Genomic DNA, 23,583 nt, shown 5'->3' with positions numbered 1-23,583 from the left:
AGCTTTCACCTTGTTCTCCTAGGACACTTGCTCTGGGGAAAACCAGCTACCATTTAAGAAGTCTGACCACTCTGAGGCCACAATGCTGAAAAGGCCAAATGTAGGTGCTTTGTTGGACAGCCTCAACCGAGCCCAGCTTCTGAGCCATCCTCTCTGACACCAGACATGTAAAGAAGCATCTGGAACCCTCCAGAGCAACCAGAGTAACACCGAGTGACCAGAGCCAACCTCATGAAAAGCAGAATTGCCCAGCTGAGTCCTGACTAAATCTCTAACCCACAAAAATCTATAAGATTGAATAAAATAGTTGTCGTTCTCAGCCACTGAGTTTTGAGAAGTTCACTGTACAGAAATGGTGACTGGAACAAGAACAAGGTCAATAAGGAATCACTAAATGAGAGGTGAGTAACCAAAAGCCCACAGCTAGGGGAGGAGAATGGAAGAAAACTTGTACAATGGTCTACACCATTTCTTTTTTTTTTTTTTTTAGATTTTTTTTAAAGTTTATTTTTAAAGATAATCTCTACAACCATGGGGCTTGAGCTCATGACCCTGAGGTCAGGAGTTGCCTCAAGGCAGTTCCAACTGAGCCAGCCAGGCTCCCCTACACTATTCCTTACAAAACAAACACATCAGGTGCCTTGACTAGCCCTTCTATTGAAAAACAACTAAAATGCTAAATATAACATTTTAAAATTATTCTAAATGTACTGATTAGCCAGTAAGAAAGCAAAAAATACTTTGAGGGAAAAGAATAAATGAAGACGAAGCCCAGAGAAATGAAGTAAGCAGAGTACTGAAATTGGTTTTGACCTTGAGGACATTTGCTATGTTAAATGTGGTGACTGCAGGAGGTCATTTTCATAAGTTGGTGAGATACTGAAGACCAGGGATGAAACCTGCCCTAGATAGAAAGTCTAATAAATGATCCTTTTGCTGTAGAGAGGGGCCCTTATAGCATAGCCTCAGTGAAGGGTGCCTAGAATGTCTGATCCCCAAAGGACAGTACACAAAATATCATACTGGTGCTTACCAGGTAAGGCGGAAGAAATCAATCCTGAGAATATAAATCTATAAGTTGCCCTCACTTGGATTTATAGCCTGAATTCATAGCACTAAGGTGGTCTAAAATAACTCACCTTTATATTAAAATAATATTTGATAAAACAGTTTTTATTACAGAAAGCATTTCTTGAACAGAGTCTCATAATAAAGGCTTCATCAGGAGAATGTAATTATTCTAAACTTAGATACATCTATTGACACAACCACAGAATATAGGAAGCAAAATGGAATTTTAGAGAGAAGGAAAGATCCATATATGTAGTGAGAGAGGTAACATATTCCTCTCTTGGGACACCTGGGTGGCTCAGTTAGTTAAGTGTCTGCCTTCAGCTCAGGTCATGGTTCCAGGGTCCTGAGATGGAGCCCCAGGTCGGGCTCCCTGCTCAGCAAGGAGCCTGCTTCTCCCTCTCCCTCTGACTCTCCCCCCTGCTTGTGTGTTCTCTCTCTCTCTCTTTCACACTCTCTCTCAAATAAATAAATAAAATCTTAAAAAAAAAACAACCAAAACCCAACACCCCCCCATATTGTTTTCTTGGTATGGGACCAAGTGGACAAAAAATAAGATTAAAATAATAAAATAAAATAAAATAAAATAAAATAAAATAAAATTAAATTAAATTAAATTAAATTAAATTAAATTAAAAAAAGGGAAGGATAAAAAACTCTGAATGAGACTCACAAGCTTAAGTTTCAGACATTTTTAAAACACATATCCCAGAACTATAGAACGTATGCTGTTTTTAAGAATATACGTAACTTTTATCATTACTGACCACATACTTTTAAAATCCCAATATTTAAAGTCATACCACAGTCCAAGTAAATCAGGATCTTTAGGGGTGGGACCCAGACCCAGGCATTATCATTTTTTTAAAAAAAATTTAATTAAATTAATTTAAAGATTTTATTTATTTATTCATGAGAGACACAGAGAGAGAGGCAGAGACATAGGCAGAGGGAGAAGTGGGCAACCTGCGGGAAGCATGAAGTGGGAACTGGATCCCAAGACCCCAGGATCACGCCCCACCCAGAACTGAAGGCAGATGCTCAATCACTGAGCCACCCAGGTCCCCATAGGCATCACCATTCTCAAGGGGCTCCCATCTGGCCCCATGACAGTAACATACAGCTAAGGTTGGAAAAAAACTGACATCAGAATCAATTATAGCCTTCAGTGGTTGTATCAGAAAAAAAGAAAGGAAGAAGGTTAATGATTTATTTCTTTTTAAAGATTTTATTTATTCATTTGAGAGAGAGAGCAAGTGAGCACGAGTGGGGGGGCAAGAGCTGGGGGGGGGAAGGGCAGAGGGAGAGGGAGAAGCTGACTTCCTGCTGAGGGGGGAGCCTGACACGGGACTCGATCCCAGGATCCTGAACCCTAGTCAGATGCTCAACTGACTGAGCCACCCAGGTGCTCCAGAAGGATAATGGTTTAGAGAGCCCACCTTAAGTTAGAAAAGAATGGCCAAATAAAGCCAAGAAAATTAGGCAAAAGAAGATTAGAGAGCAAATAGCAACCAGAAAACATATTAGAGATGATCCACAGAGTTCAAGGCATATCTTATATTTTCTAAAAACATCAATTCTAGGTAAATTAACAACTTAAATGTGAAAAGCAAAACTATAAATGTTTCAGAAAACAGTATAGCAGAACACCTTAGTGGTTTTGGTATGGAAGAATTTTTTAAAAGAAACAAAATCACAAGCCATAAAGAAAAGGTAGATAAATGCACTGCATTAAATTTAATAAATCTCTTTGTGTCAAAAGATAATCATAAAGAGGATGAAATGTCATAAACTGGGATATATATATATATATATATATATATATATATATATTTGCAATATATATAACCGGAATATATAAAGAGCTATGAATCAACAAGAAATTGACAATGCAAAAGAAAATAGACAAAAGACAAGCACAGAAGTGGAACCTGAATGCCCAAGAGGTATGAAAATATGCTCAATCTCATTAATAAATAATTAGAGCCAAAGTATAAGTACAATGAGATGTTATTTCATAACCACTAGGTTGTCAAGTAAAAAACAATAAAAACAAACAAAACAAACAAAAACAAAACAAAACAAAAAGACTGACCATCATATGTTGGCAAGAATATGAGACTATGAGAACTTTTAACCTTCGCTGTGTAAGGGTAAACCAGAGCCATCATTTTCGAAAGCTGTTGACACTGCCTAATTTAGCTGAACATCCCTACATTCTAGGACCCAGCAATTCCATCACAAGGAATATATGCTAGAAAAAGTCTTGGGTCGGTGAACTTGAAGATGATACAGGAATCTTCATAGAATATAGCCTATACATTTAAAATCTGGAAACCAACTAAATAATTAACAATTGAATAGACAATTACTTTGTGACTTATACATTTAAAGAAGTATTATACTCCAGTGAAAAAGAAGAACTATCGCCTAGTGCATCAACTCAGATTTTTTTGTTGGTTGAATGATGCAACACTCAGAAGTATGGATGGCTGTACTCTTTTAATCACTTAGACTCCAGAACTGGCAAAATCAAGAAACACATATGAATTGTTTAGGGGCATACATAAGGTGGTTAAACTCCTAAAAAGAAAGGGAATGATTAACACAAAAGTTGTGGTGGTTATTCCTTATGGAAGAAAGGGAAAAGCAATTGAGGGGGGGTGTGTGTGTGTCTTTTTTTTTTTTTTAAGGATTTTATTTATTTATTCATGAGAGACACTGAGAGAGGCAGAGACACAGGCAGAGGGAGAAACAGGCTCCATGCGGGAAGCCTGATGTGAGACTTGATCCCAGAACTCCAGGATCACACCCTGAGCTGAAGGCAGATGCTTAACCACTGAGCCACCCAGGCATCCCAGGCTGTCTTCTTTTTATCATTTAAATGGTACATTTGTTTCATACATTCTCTGTCATGTGATATAATTCACAACTAAAAATTAAAATGCCAGAAGAATGTTTAAGACCTGAGATAGGGTTGAGAAAGAAATGTTATCCATTTTTTAAAAGATTTTATTTATTTATTTGCGAGAGAGAGAGAGAGAAAGGGAGAGAGAGAGAACACAAGCAGGGGGAGCGAGAAGGAGAACTAGGCCTCCTACCAAGTGGGGACCCCGATGTGGGGCTCAATTCCAGGCTGGGATCATGATCTGAGCTGAAGGCAGACACTTAACCAACTGAGCCACCCAGGCACCAGAGAAAGAGATGTTATCCATTGTTAACACTAAAGACTGCATCTAACCTAAAGCCTCCTGTTTCTTTGTGGGCATCAGACACCACATGAGGACATAAGTGAAGTCTATTGCTGCTGAACGGTGAGGAGAAAGTGCAAGAAGGAAGGCAGATAAAGCAGTGGAAACCACTCAGAATTAAGTGGGAGCACAAAAGGGAAGAGCAGAGGGCTGCTGGTTGAGGGCTGTGATCAGGATAAAAGATACTCAGTGGTGTTACCTGTGCTTCACATCTGTCCGAGCGGGCTCCCAAGGGAGACATGTTTTTCACACCCCACAACTTGTTGGACACCTGGACGTGAGGGGTGGGCAGCAGGCAAACAGCAGCTCCCTCTGTCCACACCGTGCTTCACGAGATACCTTCAAGGGTCACCTCAAGGCTGGGAGGGCTTGCCCCCAAATTCCCCCACCTTCCCCCTCAAGCTCCCTCATGCTCCATGAACTCTGTCACTCACTGCACTTGTGTCCATGAGTATACCCTCTGAGTAGAACACAAGGCTCTAAAGGCCAGGCACTCTTCTTGGTCACCTAGGAAACAGCATGGGGCTGGACTTTACATAGGGAGCTAGAGGGGTGAGGGCAACAAACCACACTAAGTAGTTTACGCAATTCCTGGTAACTCATAAACTTGACATTTCCTTCAGGAAACAAGGTACTGACTGGCGGTGAGCTTGACACATGACCTGAGTATCGATATTCTTCATCCCTCGGAGGCTGCCCTCAACCTGAGTGATTTTACCTGCCTTGCAGAAGTCTCCTGCATCAGGGCACATTCCTCAGTCTGTGCTCTCCATCCCAGCCTCTAGGGTCTCTTCCTCACTTTTCTACATACACATGTTTTCCTGCTGCTCCATTGATTATGCCCTACTGTATCACTTACCAACCTTTTCTAATATATAGTCAACTGTTCCCTTTCTTTTAGTTCCTTCTTTGTGGGATAAAAGATGGCTCAGTACTTCTTTTATATATAGAAGCTTACAGCCTCCATAATCATGACCCCTCACTTGTCCATCACAGCCAAGACTGTTGAGGTTGTATTTTATTCTCCTTGTCTCCACTAGTCAAACTTCCACCCACCAGACTACTAAAATGCCTCCTTTTGCTATGTGACTTAACCACTTGTGACCTGACCTTCTTCTCTTTCCTAGGCTGTTGGGCTACATCTTATTCTCCTTCCCCACCTCACAGACATTTCTCTTCCATGTTCTACCACCTTTTGTCAACGTTGGGTCCCTCGGGTGCTATTCCCAGCCTCCTTCCCTCTATTCTCATTCCAAACATCCTTCCTTTGTGATTTTTTTCCTCTCTAGCTTTCATTTCTTCTTATGAGGAAATGATTTTTTTCTTTTTTTTTTTTTTAATAATTTTTCCATTTGAGAGATAGGGAGATGGGGAGAGAGAGAGAGTGAGAGAGCAGAGGGAGGGGCAGAGGAAGAGGGAGAGAGAATCTCAAGTAAACTCCCTACTGAGCATAGAGCCAGACACAAGGCTCGATCTCACAACCCCAAGATTACAACCTGAGCTAAAATCAAGTCAGTTCTTTTTTTTTCCAAATCTTATTTTTTTTTTATTGGAGTTCAATTTGCCAACATATAGCATAACACCCAGTGCTCATCCCATCAACTGCCCCCGCTCAGTGCCCGTCACCCAGTCACCCCCACCCCCCGCCCACCCCCCTTTCCACCACCCCTTGTTCGTTTCCCAGAGTTAGGAGTCTCTCATGTTCTGTCTCCCTCTCTGATATTTCCCGCAAGAGTCAGATCTTAACTGACTGAGCCATCCAGGCACCCCTGAACAAATGATTTCTGATCTATATCTCCAATTTGTGCTTTACAGTGTGAAACCTCCTACTAAAAAGCACAGCATATAATTAAATAGCTAGCTCTAGCATTAAGAATGGATGTGGCATGAAGTTGAGCTGAGCTGAGCTGTTGCAACAAAGACTGCATAGATAGCCCACAAAGCCTAAGATATTTTCTCTGGTCGTTTATAGAAAAAGTGTGCTGGCCTTGATATAGATAAATATCTTTTTCACTGTTAACATATCCCCTTATTTTATCTTATTATTTAAAAATTTTTTTTATTTTAAACAGGCTCCAGGCCCAACATGGGGCTTGAACTCATAATCCTGTGATCAAGAGTCACATGCTCTACCAACTCAGCCAGCCAGGCACTCTTTTACGTATCTGTTTAAAATGATAACTTGTATAAATTACATTTTCTAAGGGTAAGGATAAACCATGGCTGTGGGATTAGCCCACCTTCCATCCAGGTATGAATGCAGACAGGTTACATGTAACTAAGAACTGATTTTTCTGAGACTTAGCTGAAAGAACCTCATTGATATTACTAAATATATCATGTAAGTAGCTTAAGTAACCAAAGGCAGAAGATTGTTAAGCTCTCTGGTTATATCTAGCCTCCTAGGATGACTGAGTGTGCCTGTGTGTTGGAGGAGGGGGTAGTGGATACTGAAGCTTCAAGAAGACACTACAATCATAAACAAATAAGGGATGCCTGAGTGGCTCAGTGGTTGAGATCTGCCTTTGGCTCAGGTTGGGATCCTGGGGTCCCAGGATCAAGTCCTGCATCGGGCTCCCTGAGGGGAGCCTGCTTCTCCCTCTGCCTGTCTCCTGTCAATCTCTCTCTCTCTCTGTGTGTGTGTGTCTCATGAATAAATGAATTAAAAAATCTTAAAAAAAAAAACCAATAAATAAAATCATGGCTAAAACCACGAGGGTCCTTGCCTTGTCTGCAGGTGTTAACCTGGCCCAGGGCTTATCTGCTCGGCGATCGTAGTCGGGAGAATCGGTGACTTCCACATACTCATTAAACCGCAGGATCCTTCGAGCCTGTAGCTCTGCCACTGTGGGTCTCAGGCTTAGCTGCAGGGGGACAGGGAGAAAAGGACAAGTTCAGGAAACCAATGACAGCCTCACGGTGGCAAGGTTTCTATAGAAAACTTCAAAGTTATGGTTAAATAAGGTCAGTTGCAGATATCCAAAAGGAAAAAAAGAAGTCAGTAGCATCTTGGGAGTTTCTAATGAGAACCAGAAAGCAGCGTGCCCTAATTCTGAGACTATAAAAATCATCATTGTTAGATAGGTCACAGGCTTTGGCAGCCATCTGCGTTATGCTGTTTCCCCCCACTTGCCTGGCATTGTCATAAAGGCACCTGTCATCCCTGACACAAGCAGCATGAAGCAACACAGACACAATAGCAATCCAGATATAGGATGGCTGGTTTGGGGACTGAATCGTCCAGACAAAAGCACTGTTAACTTCTAGAAATGAGAGATCCATTCCTATTGTATTAAACCTCTTTTCAGAAATGCATGAAGTTATGACCAAGAAACGGTCCAGTGAAGGGTGTGCCTATACCCTCCTTCTTCTGTGAGAGACTAGGGAACCAATGCCCAGATTTGACATTACCCTAGCTGCAAAAGCTGTTCTGCAGAAATTCACAGGGGCATGGAGGAGTTCATTCAGTGGGCCACAATGGCTTAAAATAGGCTGAGACGATTAAGACACTGCTAATAACTTGGATTCCTCTTATGGTCTTTGTCAAATTCAAATTTATAGTTATATTTAATCCACTCGGCCCTGTGTATTTGCTCTCCTTTGCCAAGCCCGAGATTAAGAAACATGGTTCTGAGAGACTAAAGAGTCCTGGCCCCTGGCTGACAGGCATCATCTACTCTCTGCTCCTGAGGTTCATGCTTTTGTGGCCTCTCTCATTTTGGGGATATCACAGGTTCAGGTCTCTGCTTTACCCATGGAGTCCATTTCCTTTTCTATCCATCTATGTACATATAGCCGGATCATCCACTAACTAGTCCTCTTTGGAGCGGTTCCTCATTTGCACAAATTCAATTTATTTTTTTAAAAGAAGCACTATGACACACAAAAATGATGTTTTGGGGATATATATATATATATATATATATATATATATATATCCTCTTCCCTGAGCCTCAGTCTCCTCTTGAGTAAAATCAGAAGCTGAACTAGGTCAATACTCTAACATTCAAGTCTGTCAAGGACTCTTACAAGGCCTGGGTCTACACATTGAGTTCACTTGAGCTGGGGTATGGCAACTATGGCTCCTTCTAACTTCATAGAGCCCTGGAAGGCAATGGGCTAAGGGAAGAACGATCTAAGTGATTCTCTTCTACTTTTAGTTGTTGTCCAATCTCTATTGCTAGCTTCTTACTGCCTCTCTGGGGCAGGTGGGGCTAAGGAGGTAGAGAAACCATTGCCTCTGGGGAGTGCCCAAAAGGCAAGTGACCAAAGACCATATGGGTCAAAAATTCTTCACCCAGTCTTGCCCTTTAGGACTGCACTACTAGTGCTATGGAATGTTCCGCATCTATGGCAGAGAGCTCTGTAGAGTGGAGGCAAGTGGGAATCAGGGGTCAGGGATCAGGGTAGGCTCTGTTGCCTCCTGGAGGGGCCCAACTGGATGGAGAAAATATTATTACGTATAGCAGGGTTGAGCCTGGAACATTGAGGAGGGGCTATTGCTTATCTGTAGCTAGTAACTTAATAGCCACCGAATGTTAGGGGAACCCTCTCTAGCAATTTACTTTACAAAATCTTTTTCAGCTTGATCCTAACTTGACAGTTAGGATCTTTGGAAAAAAAAAAAAAAGAGGGAGATGAATGAAGGATCTTTTTCCCTAAAAATCAAAACCCAAAACTCTCAAAACACAGTCTCCAACTTCTCCATGGGAATGGAGAGTTTCTTCCACCTGCCTTAGAATGCTTTTGCTGTGGACTCCCCCAGCCAGCCCAGATAAATGTGGGTCAGGTCACATACTTCACCGCAGATGTCATATTTTACTCATCCTGCCTCATCTAGGTGTGAAGATAGATCTGAAGAATTACTGAATAAAGACTTATCATTAAATATAATGAAATGTAAACTCTCATAGTGCTTAATTTTCCCAAAGACTATTGTTATTTCAACACAGAAAATAGTGATGGACCTGGTAACAGATTTATATTTTGACGAATGTGTGGAAATGATGGTCTGAGTCTTGGAAGTAAGCCACTTGTCAATGTGGATATAGCACTGCAGCAGGCAGGTTGGGTGATCAAGTTCACTTAAAAATTACCCAGCTCATATGGAATAGTGGCAGATCTTCAATTTCATATTTATTTAATATTTCTAAGACTGCACAGAAAATGTGAGCATTTCTGCAAACTATATATTGAAATGTCAGTAATGGTTATCTCTGAAGAAAAGCCATTTGTGTGATTTTCTTTTCTGCTCCTTTCTGCATTTAAAAAATTTTTCACGTAGATTTTATGTTATTTTCATAAGTAGTAAATATAATTTAAAATTTCCGATTGTTAACTTTTCAAAATTAGCATAGCATGCAACTGTAAATATAAACATAATTCATATTATATGCATTACATTGATTTTCATGTCTATGACTGGTTAGTAGACTAATAGGAATAATTATTCCTCAACGTCAGATTTAAAGGTAGAGAGCTGATTTGAACTTAAAAAGGTAGAGATCTCAAAACACACATGCTCATTAACAGTTTTATTACCTTTCTGCTGAGTCTGCGCTTAAGTTCCATTTTTGCTTCTTGTTCTTCTTCTTCATTCTTTTCTGTTTATTAATGGGGGTGGGAGAGGAAAGGTATGAAGAGGTAGTTACTATAAATGATTTTACAATCAGAAAAGCATATTGGGCCACAATCATTTGACTTAGACAGTGATCAAATACTCCAACATCTTTAAAAAGTGTTCAAAAGATTTTACAGAAAGATTGAGCATTAATTTATTACTTTTTCTCCTTTATAGGATTGGTTTCTTTACAAATTGTAAACTTTTTAGTGTCCTGACTTCATACACTATTCTGAAAAAAACTTAGAGGACTGCCTACACTCTGGTGAAAACCTTTCATTGCTGAACATCTTTTGGGCTTATAAGTGCAATTTATCAGAATTCAGATAAAAATTTACTTCTGAATCTAGCCTTCACATGAAAATCTGAGACATATCAAAAGAGCAAATTAGAACCATCTGATGCATGTCTGAGTTGATTTCCATTCAAATCCAACCAAAATACTTGATTTGTCTGCTTTGGTTTCCACAGAAGCAAAATGCAGTCATTTCTTTGGACTCTGCTTTCAAACCAGAATGTTCTGAATGGGGTTATTATGGTGTATGGTTGTTGGAGATGATTTATTTTCTTGTGACTTTGACTTTCCAAAGTCTTCTGTTTCTCTAGTACTTCACCAAATGGTACAGTTTAATGAATGCTGTCCAATGGATGGGATTAAGAGAAAAATGACCAGAAATGTTAAAGAAATGAACACCCCTTCAGGCTTTAATGGTTGCTTATTTCATGAACTTCTCTCTGTTGCTTCCAGGAGCTCATTATCTGTTTAATAAGTCCGCAAAGATTTTACTTCTTGGACACCAATGCTTACAAAAGGTTACCTTTTAGAAGATGTTGTTATGAAGTCTATTGAAGGAACATCACATGATACAAAGGCTCAACCGAAAGGTTGAAAAAAGGAAAGTCTCTTCTATGAAAAGATAAATTTATTTTTAAAATTCAAATAGACTTCTTAGCACTAAGGTTGTTTTCATCACAAATGAAGTATCAATATTCAATATTTGTACCAACTGTATTTGTTAGCTAAACATGCTAAATTCTCTATTACTTTTACTTATCTGGATAAGGAAAAGTTTCAACACTCTTCCAAGACATTAATTTTAATTCATAAGAAAGAGGATGATCTGTCTGGCTATTTAGACAAAGAGTAAGCATAAACTGAAATCACCCTGCAAGATAAGAAACAACCAGTTAGTACGTTTCAGTAAGTGCCTGCGTGTCAAACAAATTTTGTTATGATTCAGGTTTATTCCTATGAAAACATAGTAAGTTTTTCTAATTGCTTCACAAAATATATATCCTTTGGTATTCTTAAAATACATCCTTAGGGTCAAATATTTACTTTATATGACTTGGATAAGGCGTGTAGGTTATAAATTATACATAAGAGATGAGAGCCAAACTTGTGGTTCATGTGATTCAAACTAAGGCTTTACAAGGTCAGCCTATGATGATATTACTAATAAAAAGGAAAATATAATCCTCAAAGCATTTTAGTCAATTCCTCCTCAACAGTGATTATGTCATATTTTTAAAGGTACTTTTCTGAAAGAAAAGTGAATATCAAATATGACTCAAAGCCAGCAAATGCTTTAACTTTTTAAAAAGATTTTATTTTTTCTTTTCTTTTTTTTTTAAAGATTTTATTTATTTATTCATGAGACACACACACACACAGAGAGAGAGAGAGAGAGAGAGAGAGAGAGAGACAGGCAGAGGGAGAAGCAGGCTCCACGCAGGAAGCCTGATGTGGGACTTGATACCTGGTCTCCAGGATCACGCCCTGGGCCGAAGGCAGATGCTAAACTGCTGAACCACCCAGGGATTCCCCTATTTATTTTTTCATGAAGGACACAGGGAGAGAGAGGCAGAGACACAGGCAGAGGATAAAGCAGGCTCCCTGAGGGGAAGCCTGATGCAGGATTCGATTCCAGGACCCTGGGATCACGACCTGAGCCAAAGGTAGATGCTCAACCACTCGGCCACCCAGGTGCCCTGATAATTTCATTTTATTAAGTACCATGTACACCTAGGTGACAGCACATTACCTCTTCAAAAAAAGCAAGGCCAACTGCAAATGAGGAAGTAAAATAAACAGGATTTTACAACTTGGGAATTCTTTTTTAACATCAGAAGCTGACTTCTTATGTATTTCCATATTTGAAATTGTGCTTTTAAAGAAGTTCAAAAAGGTGAGAAGTGGAGAGAAGTCAACATGACTTGTTATTCTGCATTTCTTTAAATACTTGTAGAATCTCTAACAAAGAATCCAGGTTAAATCTTAACTTAGTTTAAAAAATTCACTGAATTTTTTTTTTTTTTAATGTTTCCTTTATTCGTTTGCTTAGTAGAGGGCCAATTATAAAGCAGGACATAAACCTTTCTGGTCCCTTTAAACAGACTGGAGGGATATTCATGTAGGAAGTGACATGGCTCATTGAAAAATCTTGCCTTCCTGTAACTCAAGAAAGCTGGACTTGGCGGGGAGGGGTATTTTAGAACAGCCACAGGAAGTGTTTGCCATAAACACACAAACAATACATGTGGTTTAACAGCCTTGGGCACTACAGGAAACCCCCAGGTTAGCAAGTGTTGCCCAGAACATTTTACAGATGAGCTAAAAGGAGAAGAAAGAAAAGCACCAAAACATCAGAACCTGGAATATTATATCTTGAGTCATCGATTTGGAAAACTAGGTTAAAGTCAAATATTTTTTGTGGGTTTGTTTCTCTTTTTGCTGATTTACATATTTTTCTCTAAGGGTGTTTTTAACAAAAGAAAATGCATTTATAAACCTACTTTGAAATGCATCAAAAATAACATGGCTCAATGGAAAGACAGATACATGATAAAGCAAGGTGTAATAAAATGTTAAAAAAATAGGGGCACTTGACGGGATGAGCACTGGGTGTTATTCTGTATGTTGGCAAATTGAACACCAATAAAAAATAAATTTATAAAAAAAATATGTGATATGATGTTAATGGTAGAATATAAACAGTACACCTATGGTTTTTAATGTAAAATGCTTTCAACTTTTCTCTATATTAAAAAAATTCAAAAAAAATTCATACAGTGCTGTGAGGAAAAATACAGACAGCACTCAATGGCTTGATACGTCTTTTTCTCTATAGAATATATAGCTGGAGGGGCATCTGGGTGGCTCATTGGTTGAGTGCCTGCCTTTGGATCAGTTGTGACCCTGGGGTCCTAGAATCGAGCCCTGCACCGGGCTCCCCTACAGGGAGTCTGCTTCTCTCTCTGCCTATGTCTCTGCTTCTCTCTGTGACTCTCATGAATAAACGAAATCTTAAAAAAAAAAAAAAAGAATATAGAGCTGGAATTACAGTCACAGCTAAATAGATCTGTAACTTCTATCCTTATCCTATAAGAGGTGTTCCACGAACATCTCTTTACTTCATAGGCAAATGTTGACCTTTCAAGCACCAAAACTTACTTTCTACTTTTAACAATATTAAGGAATTGGTTCTAAAATGTACAACTAAATGTAACTATATGTTCTTTTAAAAAGCTTAGGTTCCGTAAAGTAGGAAAGTGATGGATTAAGGTGTATACTGGGAATGAAATACTAAGAAATAAAATGTGTGCTGTGGTCTCCAATGAAAGTGATCGGCACTGACTGCCACCTGACTCATGTTTATTAAACTAATGGTAAGCTTGGATTTGACAACTCCTGAATGAGTTTATGCTGTGAATGAGTTCCCTGGACTGTCAAGAAAAGATGACCTCGTTAAAATAAGTGTCCTTAAAAAAAACCACGCCATGTCACACACAGACTTTCCTTTAAATAGTCAGTCATAATTGCTTTTGAACAAAAGCTGGAGATGAAATAAACACAAAAATGAGCAATTGGTGTGGAAGAACCCAGAGGCAAAAAGGGGCTGAATAAAGTATTGTAAGCTATGCTGTACAGTTCCCTGGGACTGCTCAGTAGAATGCTCTGGATGACCTCCACCAGTTCTCTTTTCTGCTTCCCTTGGCCATACAATATTATGTCAGGAGATCATAAGCCAGTTATCAACCTCTCCAGACTGGAAATGGGTCTTTTGTTTCCAGAATAAGCATGGTTAGATAAACTAAGAAGGAAGTAAGAAAAAAGCTGGAGTCAAATCTGAAGTTGACTTTGGCGTTTCCCTCTTCCCTGTACCTCCAGGAAAATGGGGTATAGAAGCCAAGACAGCACTTAAGATCAATGTGTGATATATTTCTACATCTATGAAACAGTTCCTCAAATAACTAAACACCAGTGTGGCTTGGCACTAGTTGTCTCCCCGAAGAAGGAAAGAATTACCCAGAATTTGCTCTTCCTTATTTTCTAGGTATTGCATCAGGCATCCAACAAGACACAATCTTTATGTTTTGGGTGCTTACGGTCTGCACTTGAGTTTACCTAAAATTTAATTCAATAAATATTTTCCAGAAATCTATTATAAAAAACCATGAGCTTTGGTTTTGTGTTGTCAAAATTTGATATTGCTTTCATCTGTTCTCAGAAAGCTAAAACACAATATTCTTTTCTTTTCTCATCATGAGTTTTTCCATCTCCATACTAGCTCTTTTACACACTGATGGTCACTTGAGTCCTTCTTTGGGTTCTCTTCCAGTTTTTGGTCACAAACAGCCAGAACAAAACATTCCAAGGAAAGAATCCCATAGACTGGCAGTTTCCCTTACTGTTCAGTCCTCAGTGTTGGGCTTAGTAAGAGCAACTATAGTATAAAGATGCCATTAAAATCTTTCATTCCTTTGGGAAAGAAAATGACTCAGATTGAAGAATGGGGAAGATCCAGACAAGCCAACTTGACTCTAAAACACTGATTGAGAAAGATTTCCCACATGCCACTGGCTCATTACTATTGTAGTACTATCCGGGGTTCTGTCCATCCCTGCTCTTTGAAATTTCACGCAATTAAAAAAGCTCCTTTGAAACTGTGTAAATAATCTCTAAAACTGCAGCTAGGCTCAATTTAAAAATATCCATTACTTAACTCACTGTGGTTGGTAACCACATTGATACACTATATAATGTCAAACTGCTTCTATTAGTTTTATAGCTTTAACATACGAACTCCAATGAAGTTCTACTGGACTAGTGAGTAAGAAGTGAAGTCAAAGAAAACAGGGGAAGATAGAATAGGAAAATAAAGTAGGAAAATGAATGGAGAACTCCTTAAGGGTTGAGAAATTATAAATAACTCAAGAGGGAAACAGAGTTATCATAACAAAGGAAAACGAAAAGGACTAAAAAATTTCTTTTACCATAATTCTGTTTTAAATTGAGTCATTTGTTAAACCTGGCAACAAACTGTATTATTAATAATAATATAGGAATGTTTGATTTATTTCCTGGTGGATTCTTTGGCCTTTTCTTTGACATTTATTTGCAAGCAGACTAGAGCATTTTCTTCAATTTAATATTTGGGTAAAAGTATACAAGAATATATTTCATCTCTCTTAAAAACAACTGTCACAATCATGACTCTGGTCTGGGGGATATCACGCTCAAAGCCATAAAACAAAATACGAATTTCAAGAAATTGTTTTTTAAATTATATAAAAAAGTGATCTAACTGGGCCATTTCAATCATTTGTGAGTAATAAGTATATTAAGGTCTCCTACAGATAAATGGATTGCCCTACTGATAAATGGATTGTTCTAAAGGGAGCTTGTTAATGGTTACATGAGGAATGACTGTAAAATATAAGATACTCACGTTTTAGGATATTTCTTTGCTCTAATTCTTCAGTTGTGGGTCTCTGGCTAAGTCTCCTACAATGACAAAAAGGATATACTGCAGGTTACAAACAAGGCCTCCTTGGTGGGAGATGCAAAATAAAATACTAAAGACACAAACCTTTATTTTTTTCTCCCACTTTGAGAAACACAAATCCATTTTAAACCTACAAAATAGATTACCATCTTTTCTGTTTGGAGACTAAAGATTGTGGCTGAGACTGCTACCTATTCCCCATTATCCATTCCTCCTTCTTCCTTTTAGATATAGAACTTCCTGAGATAGAGTTGTGGCATCCTCTACCCCCCAACCACAGACTTCTGCCTCCCTAGCAGCAAATTGTGGCCATGTGACTGAGTTCTTATAATGGGATGTGAACAGAGTGGTATTTATAACTTTTACCTTTACCCTTAAAATGACTGGGTGTCTATTCCCTTTTCTCTTTCCCTCTTCCACAGGCTAGAACTTAAACATGGTCATGTGAGTCAGCTTGGATCATGCAGATGAGAAGATCCATGGAGCAATAGGACAGAATCTGGGTGCCTGGCTGACTGCATGGGCAGTGCTCCCCACCTACCCTGGACAGCCCACTACCTCTGGACCATTATGTGAAAGGGAAATAAACATGTGAAAGTGTCTCCTGTTGACCACTGCACTTTTTGGTCTTTGTTAGAATAGCTTAGTCTATCCTCTAATTAATACACAGAACATTAAAATCTAAAAAAGTTTTCTACTTAAGAGTTGATATTAACTCAAAAGATGCTCAATGTATACACTGCACAGAGCCTCAAGTGAAATACTGCTTTTGTGACCTCAAATGAATTTATAATACACATAAAGTTATCTTGAGATATATGGGCCCTTTCCATTTGCCTTCAAGAAAAACCAGGCTCATTTATGATTAGTGGCTAACTGTACACAAAAGCTGAACGACCTAACAACCCTATATAACTTTGATCTTGGTCTGGTTTATATTGCTAATTTGTTGTAAATCAATTTGTTGTAAAATTGCTTTTGGATGTAGGATGAGTTGGTGCAAAGTAAACTAATATATATGAAGATAATAGAAGATACTATCAATTCTAAATGTTACCGCTGTGGCAGAAAGGATGTGAGGAACTGAAATCCAGAAATCCAAGAAATCCTTGATGAAGCATCCAGAAAACCACTGCTCTATGCTTAGTTCATGGTGTCAACTTGTCCCAATGTCCATCAGCAGTCCCGTTTTCAAGCATTTGGTTTGTTTTGTCACTGCTAAAAATAGCCTTGAAATAAACATCTTTGTAAAGTGTAGGGGTTTTGCTTCCCTTTTGGATTGTTTCCTTTTTGTATCATCTCTCAAATGGAATCACCATGTAAAGCAAAAATTGCTTTATGATTCCTTTTTTTCTTTAGAATTATTGAACAAAGGTACCAATATTGGGTTTAATTTTTAAAAATGTTTTACATTTTTACATATACAAGTGATATATAATTATTTAAATTAATAATAAAAATATATAGTTGTATTAACTGCTTGCTATGATCTAGGCACTGGGTGACTTCAGTGTAGCATCTCATTTACCTGCCACAAGCCACTGCTTGGCTCCATCTGTCAAATAGATAAGAGCCTCTGAACACCTGTATGCCAACCCTGCAGGTCTGACACAGTCACAGAAGTCTTCCACTTCCAAGACAGGAGAGGTATTTCTTCTACCTCCAAATCCTGCCCTGGGATCCCAGACTGCTCCTTTCTCCCAACTGATGCACTCTGTTGTTTACACAGAGTGAGAGAAGTCAATAGAATAGCAAATACTATTAAATATGCTTAAGTTGTTCATCAAACATTGGCACTCACTTCAATCACAACTGCCAGTTGAATGGACTTCCAAAGTCACTGGTGGCCAAAGTAGAAACCCTACAATGGCTGGAGGCAGAATGTGAAATCAAAAAAACATTTATCTGAAGTTAAAAGGGGGAAGTTGTAATGAAGGGGCTGTAGTTCCTGACTTGGATGGAGCTAGCCATTGAAGCTAACTAGTATTTCCATAGTCTCAAGGCCCACAGGACAGGACCTCATGGTAATCACAGGAATGCCAGTGAGTCCATGGATTAGGCCAGGAGCTGGGCAAACTATGGCCTATAGGCCAAATCTGGCCTTCTGCCTATTTTGGTGAATAAAGTTTTATTGGAACACAACCACATCCGTTTGTCTATGTATTGTTCATGGCTGCTTTCACACTATACCACCACAGTTGAGTAGCTGCGACAGAGACCTCCTGGCCAGCAAAACCTGACATATTTCCTAACCGGTCCTTAATAGAAAAAGTTTTTTGACACTTGGCTAAGGCTTTGGTGACCCCCAAACCATTGACTGGCTGGACCAAAGGGCAAGTTCTTTGAGTGGTTCATCATCCAGGACCAAATTTAGAAAACTACATAGGCCAGTTGTGCCTTTACCCAAGTAATTCACAATGAGATATCTCAGCTGGGTAGGAAACCACAGGTGGGAGACAATTATAATTTGGTCCGTGTGTAGTAAAATTTCAGCCATTACCTGACGAGCTTGGTTCCAATTTGCTGTCGGATTTCCTGCCTTTCCTCTTCAGATGTGCGCTGCAGTATGTTTTTGTCCTCTAGTTCCTTCTTTGATGGTCTGTTGCCAAGTTTGATAGCAAGAGTATCCCTTCGTCGTATTTTACTTGCCAAAGCACCTGAGGATTGGAAAAGGCAGAAATGCAGAGAAAGAGGCTTTAAGAAAGCAGCACTCGGGTTATATGTGGCATGGGCTTTAAACAAAGTCCAGACAAAATTCTTTATTCACATGCAAGAGTGGAATTTTAATTAACCTCAGGGGAGAATAAAAAAAGTTTTGAGTTGGATGTAGTTCATTTTGAAAAACTGAAGAACTATTTTTAAAAATGTTCTGAAAAATGTTTGGGTGCCATGAAAGAACTTGCAAATATCACCTCATCATTTGAAAAGTGATATTTGAAGTTTATTTTGCTGAGACGGCAGATCATGGAAACTACTGATTGTGAAAGTCTTAAAAATGTAGCTCCTTTATTTATTTATACCATTCAGTTAATTCATGTCTTCGCCTTTCCTCTACTCAGAAATCACGCTGGAAAAAATTTATCTATGTTAGCAATGTTTTAATACTTAATTACCCAAGTATCCCTTAATTACCAAGAATCCTCAACAGAGGATAGTTAATACCAGGTAGATGATAACAATTTCCTTGTTGTTGTTCAGTACAAACTAAAGGAATTTGACAAATTGATGTTTCATCATTAATAACTTTTCACAATGAATAAATTCAATTCCATAGTGAATTCCTCCTAAGTCATGATCTTAGAAGTTAAAAAAAAAAAAAAAACAACAAACAATACAAAACTTTCCGGTTCCCTAAGTTATATATAAATAGTTGGCATAATCCACTGTACTGTATCATTCCTTCCAAAAAGGTATCCTATTTCACCTATTGCAGAAGAATGATTGTTTATGATTCTTCAAAGATATTTGTCACTCTTCATTCTTATCTCTCTTCGCTTTAAAGCCTAGTATAAAAGTGAGCATAAGTTTCAAACACCTTTAATAAGTAACCCAATGAATCCGTGTTTATGCTCTTTATTCAAGAAAGATTTTAAGGTGGAAAGGCCATCTCTGACCATTCTGAAAACACCTCTGTCATTAGAAAGCTTTGATTCCTTGTACAAATACAAATGTGCGTATCTTCCTCAGAGACAAAGGCCTGACCCCCTGGGCCCTGTAGAACCATCTTCTGGAAAGGCCTGTCATCAAAACCTAAACCTTAGGACACGCACATTTCTGATCTAAGAAAAGAACATGAGAAAGAAAACATCAGATGTCTGATTGCCGATGGCTTCCGTAATTTACAAAATGCACCTTCTTCTGTCCATCATCCATTTTCCTCCCCACCTCTTGAAAAAAAGTCTTACTTTCTCCACTGCCATCCTCATCCTCATCCTCTTCATCATCGTCATCATCAGTGTACAGGACAGGCCCATCAGAGTCTGAGTCATTGGCCTGGTACTCCCTTTGGCCTTCGTCCTCCAGGGCACTGAAGGATCCTGAAGATTCTCCCATAAGCTGAGGAGGCAGGAGCTGAGATGCTACCTTCCCCGGCTCATCTTTGGTTGTCAGACTGTTAAAGGCACAATAACACAGGGGTGGTGTGAAGTTCAGAGAGACAGCAAACATGACGAGAAGGAGCTCTAGTTCCATGAGCATCTTTCAAGTTGGTGAAAGGAGAAAGCAGACATAGGCAGCTAAGGACAGTGAAATGGAAAAGTAGTACTGTATGACAGTAGTACTGTATGACTTTATTCTCAAGGTTTTAGATTCTTCACCTATAAAATAGAAAGGAGGGATCCCTGGGTGGCTCAGTGGTTTAGTGCCTGCCTTTGGCCCAGGGCATGATCCTGGAGTCCCAGGATGGAGTCCCACATCAGGCTCCCTGCGTGGAGCCTGCTTCTCTCTCCCTCTCTCTCTCTCTCTCTCTCTCTCTGTCTCTCATGAATAAATAAATAAGATCTTAAAAAATAAAAATAAAATAGAAAGGAATGACTAGATGATATCTGATATATTTAGTACATGAATATGGTAAAACTATATTTTGTAAATTGATTTTTCTATAGCCATGGGACCTTAGTGGAAAGAACAGTGGACTAGAAGTTCCTGGATATTTGACTTTGTCTATACTTTTTCTGTACCTGTAACTCCTACTTATCTTTCAAGCCTCAGCTAAAGCCGTAGTTTTTTCAGGAATCTTTCATTGGCCTTCTGCCATTTCCTAAGATGACCTGCAGACAACCACATTGGAGCACTTAGTACACTGAACCTCCACCACCATTCACTTGTCCGCCATTCCAGTCCTCAAAGCTCTTTGACAAGTGGAATTTATGTTGATTTGCAGCCCAACACTTAGAAGGCTGGTGACAGAAAAACATACCTCTTTAACTGATACATGATTTAATCCTATTTTCATCACAGCCAGTGTATCAAGTCGAAAAATCATGTATCCTCTCTGGGTTTCAGTTTCTCCATTTGTAAAACTGCCTCTCACAGGAATATATTAGTAATGTAAAATGGAAAAGGTGGAAGTTAAATGCACTCTATACAAGAAAGGTGATGTGTACAGATGCAATAATTTTCTACTAATTAGTTTGCGTAGAGTCTCTGGTTTAAAGTCACTATAAATATATAAAGCCTGCCAGTTTTCACAGACTAGAATAAGAAAAAATGCTTTACATTGAAAACATATCATATCAAAAACAATGTGAGCTTCATTTTAAGATTCAGAAAATCCCCAAATTGCCTTCTGATATAAATAGAAGAATCCAAATTTGGATGTCACGCTTCTGAAAGACCGTTTTGTGCAAAACATGTGCTTGCTGTTTTCATTAACTTAAAAAAAAAAAAAACAACAACAACAGTTCTTTGAGTAATAAAAACAGGTAAACTTTGTCAGAATCTGAGGTGTTGAAAATTGTGCTTTGTGGTTATTAGCCTAAGGACTCTAAAATATTCTCTATTTTTCACTTATTAGAAAAATCCAACAGCCAAAATTCTTGTTTTCAAAGGGGAAACTATGCACAGCATATTTTATTTATTTTTATTGAGTAAAGTATGCACACATAAAACTTGCCTTCTTAACCATTTTAAAGTACACAGTCGAGTGGTAGCTAGGACATTTACACTATTGTACAGGCAATACCACCATCCACCTCCAGAACCTTCTCATCTTCCCAAACTGAAACCGTCCCATTAAGTAATAATGGGACCCCTAGTCTTAAACCCTAGTCCCTGGAAACCACCATTTTACTTTCTGTCTCTATGAATTTTGATATTTCAGGTGCCTCTTTTTTTTAAAGATTTATTTATTTATTTATTTACGATAGACACAGAGAGAGAGACAGAGACAGAGACAGAGACACAGGCAGAGGGAGAAGCAGGCTCCATGCCGGGAGCCCGATGCGGGACTCGATCCCGGGACTCTAGGATCGCACCCTGGGCCAAAGGCAGGGGCCAAACCGCTGAGCCACCCAGGGATCCCCTAGGTGCTTTTTATAAGTGAAATTATGCAACAGCTGTCCTTTTGTGCCTGACTTACTTAGCATGTCTTTCAGGTTCATCCATGCTTTAGCATATGTCAGAATTTCTTTTAAGACTTAATAATATTCCATTGCATAGATATGCCACGTTTTGTTTATCAATTCATCAGTCAATGAACATATGGGGAGCTTCTACCTTTTTTTTTTTTTTTAAGATTTTATTTCTTTATTCATGAGAGACACACAGAGAGAGGCACAGACATAGGCAGAGGGAGAAGCAGGTTCCCTGCAGGGAGCCTGATGTGGGACTTGATCCCAGGACCCCAGGATCATGACCCAGGCCGAAGGCAGATGCTTAACCAGTGACCCACCAGATGCTTCTACTTTTTGGTTGTTACGATAATGCTGCTAAGGGCATTGGTTTACACATTATCTATTCAAGTACCTACTCTTAATATTTTTGGCTATATACACAGAAGTATAATTGCTGGATCACATGGTAATTCTAGGTTACATTTTTTTTGAGGAACCATCATACTGTTTCCACAGTGTGAAATCTCATTTTAAATACGAGAAAACTGTTCCACAGTCTGGATTTCTATTTGATTGCCACTGGAGGCCATCCTTGTTTGAATAGCCTGCCATTGTGGGTGACCACAGCACATTTAGTAGACGTGTCAATTAATAACACATTCTGAAGAGCAGAACAAAAGATACTTCAGGGCTAAGCCCTAGTATTCGTTTCTATCATTGCTCGCTAATTTATTATGACATCTATCATTATTTTAATGTCATCATTTATATTTCATAATGAGTTCTGCATACATTTACAACTTACATCTGTTCTACAGAATAAGGGGACAGATAAGCTATAGTTCATGAAACCTGAGAAGGCCATGAGTGCATTGCTCAAAACAAAGTATCAAGTCCAGTCTAAAATCCAGACTTACGACTCTTAATCTGCCTATTAAATGTTATATTTTATTTTATACTTGATATTGTAAGTTATAGTCATATTGTATTATGTAGGTTATAATTAACTAAATATTAAGTTATTATACTCCCAATTTGTGTTAATCAACTCATGACTTGCCTCTAATTTTCCCCCTAAGTATCTTGGACACATTGAACAAAACAGTGAACTCACTAAGTTTCATGGAAATGGACTAAACACAGTCAAGTCCCTCTTGGATACAGGCTCCAGATAGGCTGCTTAGTGTCTGCCTTAAATTGTCCCAGACCTAGATGATACTAATGAAGCTGACAATAAATAGAAATCTACTGCATGGTTACTACCCTGCAATATGTGAATAGAGGAAGATATTTTTACATAGCTACTTATCTTCTTTAAAGTTTTGATATTTGTATTCCAAACAGAAGCCTCCTCATGAGATGACAGGATTTTCACACATTCGTTCACTAAACATAACTGAGGGAAAGTTCTAAGTAAAGCAAGTGACTAAGAGCTAGAAATTCTAACTAAAATATCTATTTAAAAACAGAAGAAAGAAAAAAAAAAAAGAAGGATTTGGGGGAAAAAAATTGAGAGACTATTTATTCCAGGCTCATTAACTCAAGAGCAAACAAACCACTCCTGCAGAATGAACTATAATTTAAATTTTTAACTTTGAAGAACAGACAGGAAGAATATCTCAATGTCCTCTTCTAGGAAAGGATTATAGTTATCCAGAATGACAGGAAAATCTCTATATAAATACCTTGATGTCTAATGATGTCCTAAACTTGCTCTCTGATCATAGTTCCAGTGGATATAGTGACCAGCAGCTCTTCTGTCTGACGTCCTCTGCATACTTGGGCTGAAGACTGACATT

At 38.6% G+C, this 23,583-nt stretch overlaps 1 protein-coding gene across 6 annotated transcripts in view; it reads right to left on the bottom strand.

Annotated features, from left to right (window-relative positions):
• The window catches only part of PHACTR2 (phosphatase and actin regulator 2), a 205,669-nt gene that overhangs the window by 23,915 nt on the left and 158,171 nt on the right, over positions 1-23,583 (bottom strand). For all 6 annotated transcript variants that reach the window (XM_035700908.2, XM_025422451.3, XM_035700907.2 and 3 more), the window contains 5 exons: positions 19,637-19,842; positions 18,232-18,388; positions 15,675-15,730; positions 9,864-9,925; positions 7,049-7,186 (listed from right to left, as the gene is read on the bottom strand). In XM_035700908.2, the coding sequence (XP_035556801.1) occupies positions 7,049-7,186; positions 9,864-9,925; positions 15,675-15,730; positions 18,232-18,388; positions 19,637-19,842 (619 nt within the window). The remainder of the gene's footprint in view (positions 1-7,048; positions 7,187-9,863; positions 9,926-15,674; positions 15,731-18,231; positions 18,389-19,636; positions 19,843-23,583) is intronic.

Source organism: Canis lupus, chromosome 1 (assembly GCF_003254725.2).
Source record: "Canis lupus dingo isolate Sandy chromosome 1, ASM325472v2, whole genome shotgun sequence".
In the NCBI taxonomy this organism is placed as follows: domain Eukaryota; kingdom Metazoa; phylum Chordata; class Mammalia; order Carnivora; family Canidae; genus Canis; species Canis lupus.
The sequence above is the reverse complement of the archived record's forward strand: the minus strand, read 5'-3'. Positions and strand labels throughout refer to the sequence as shown.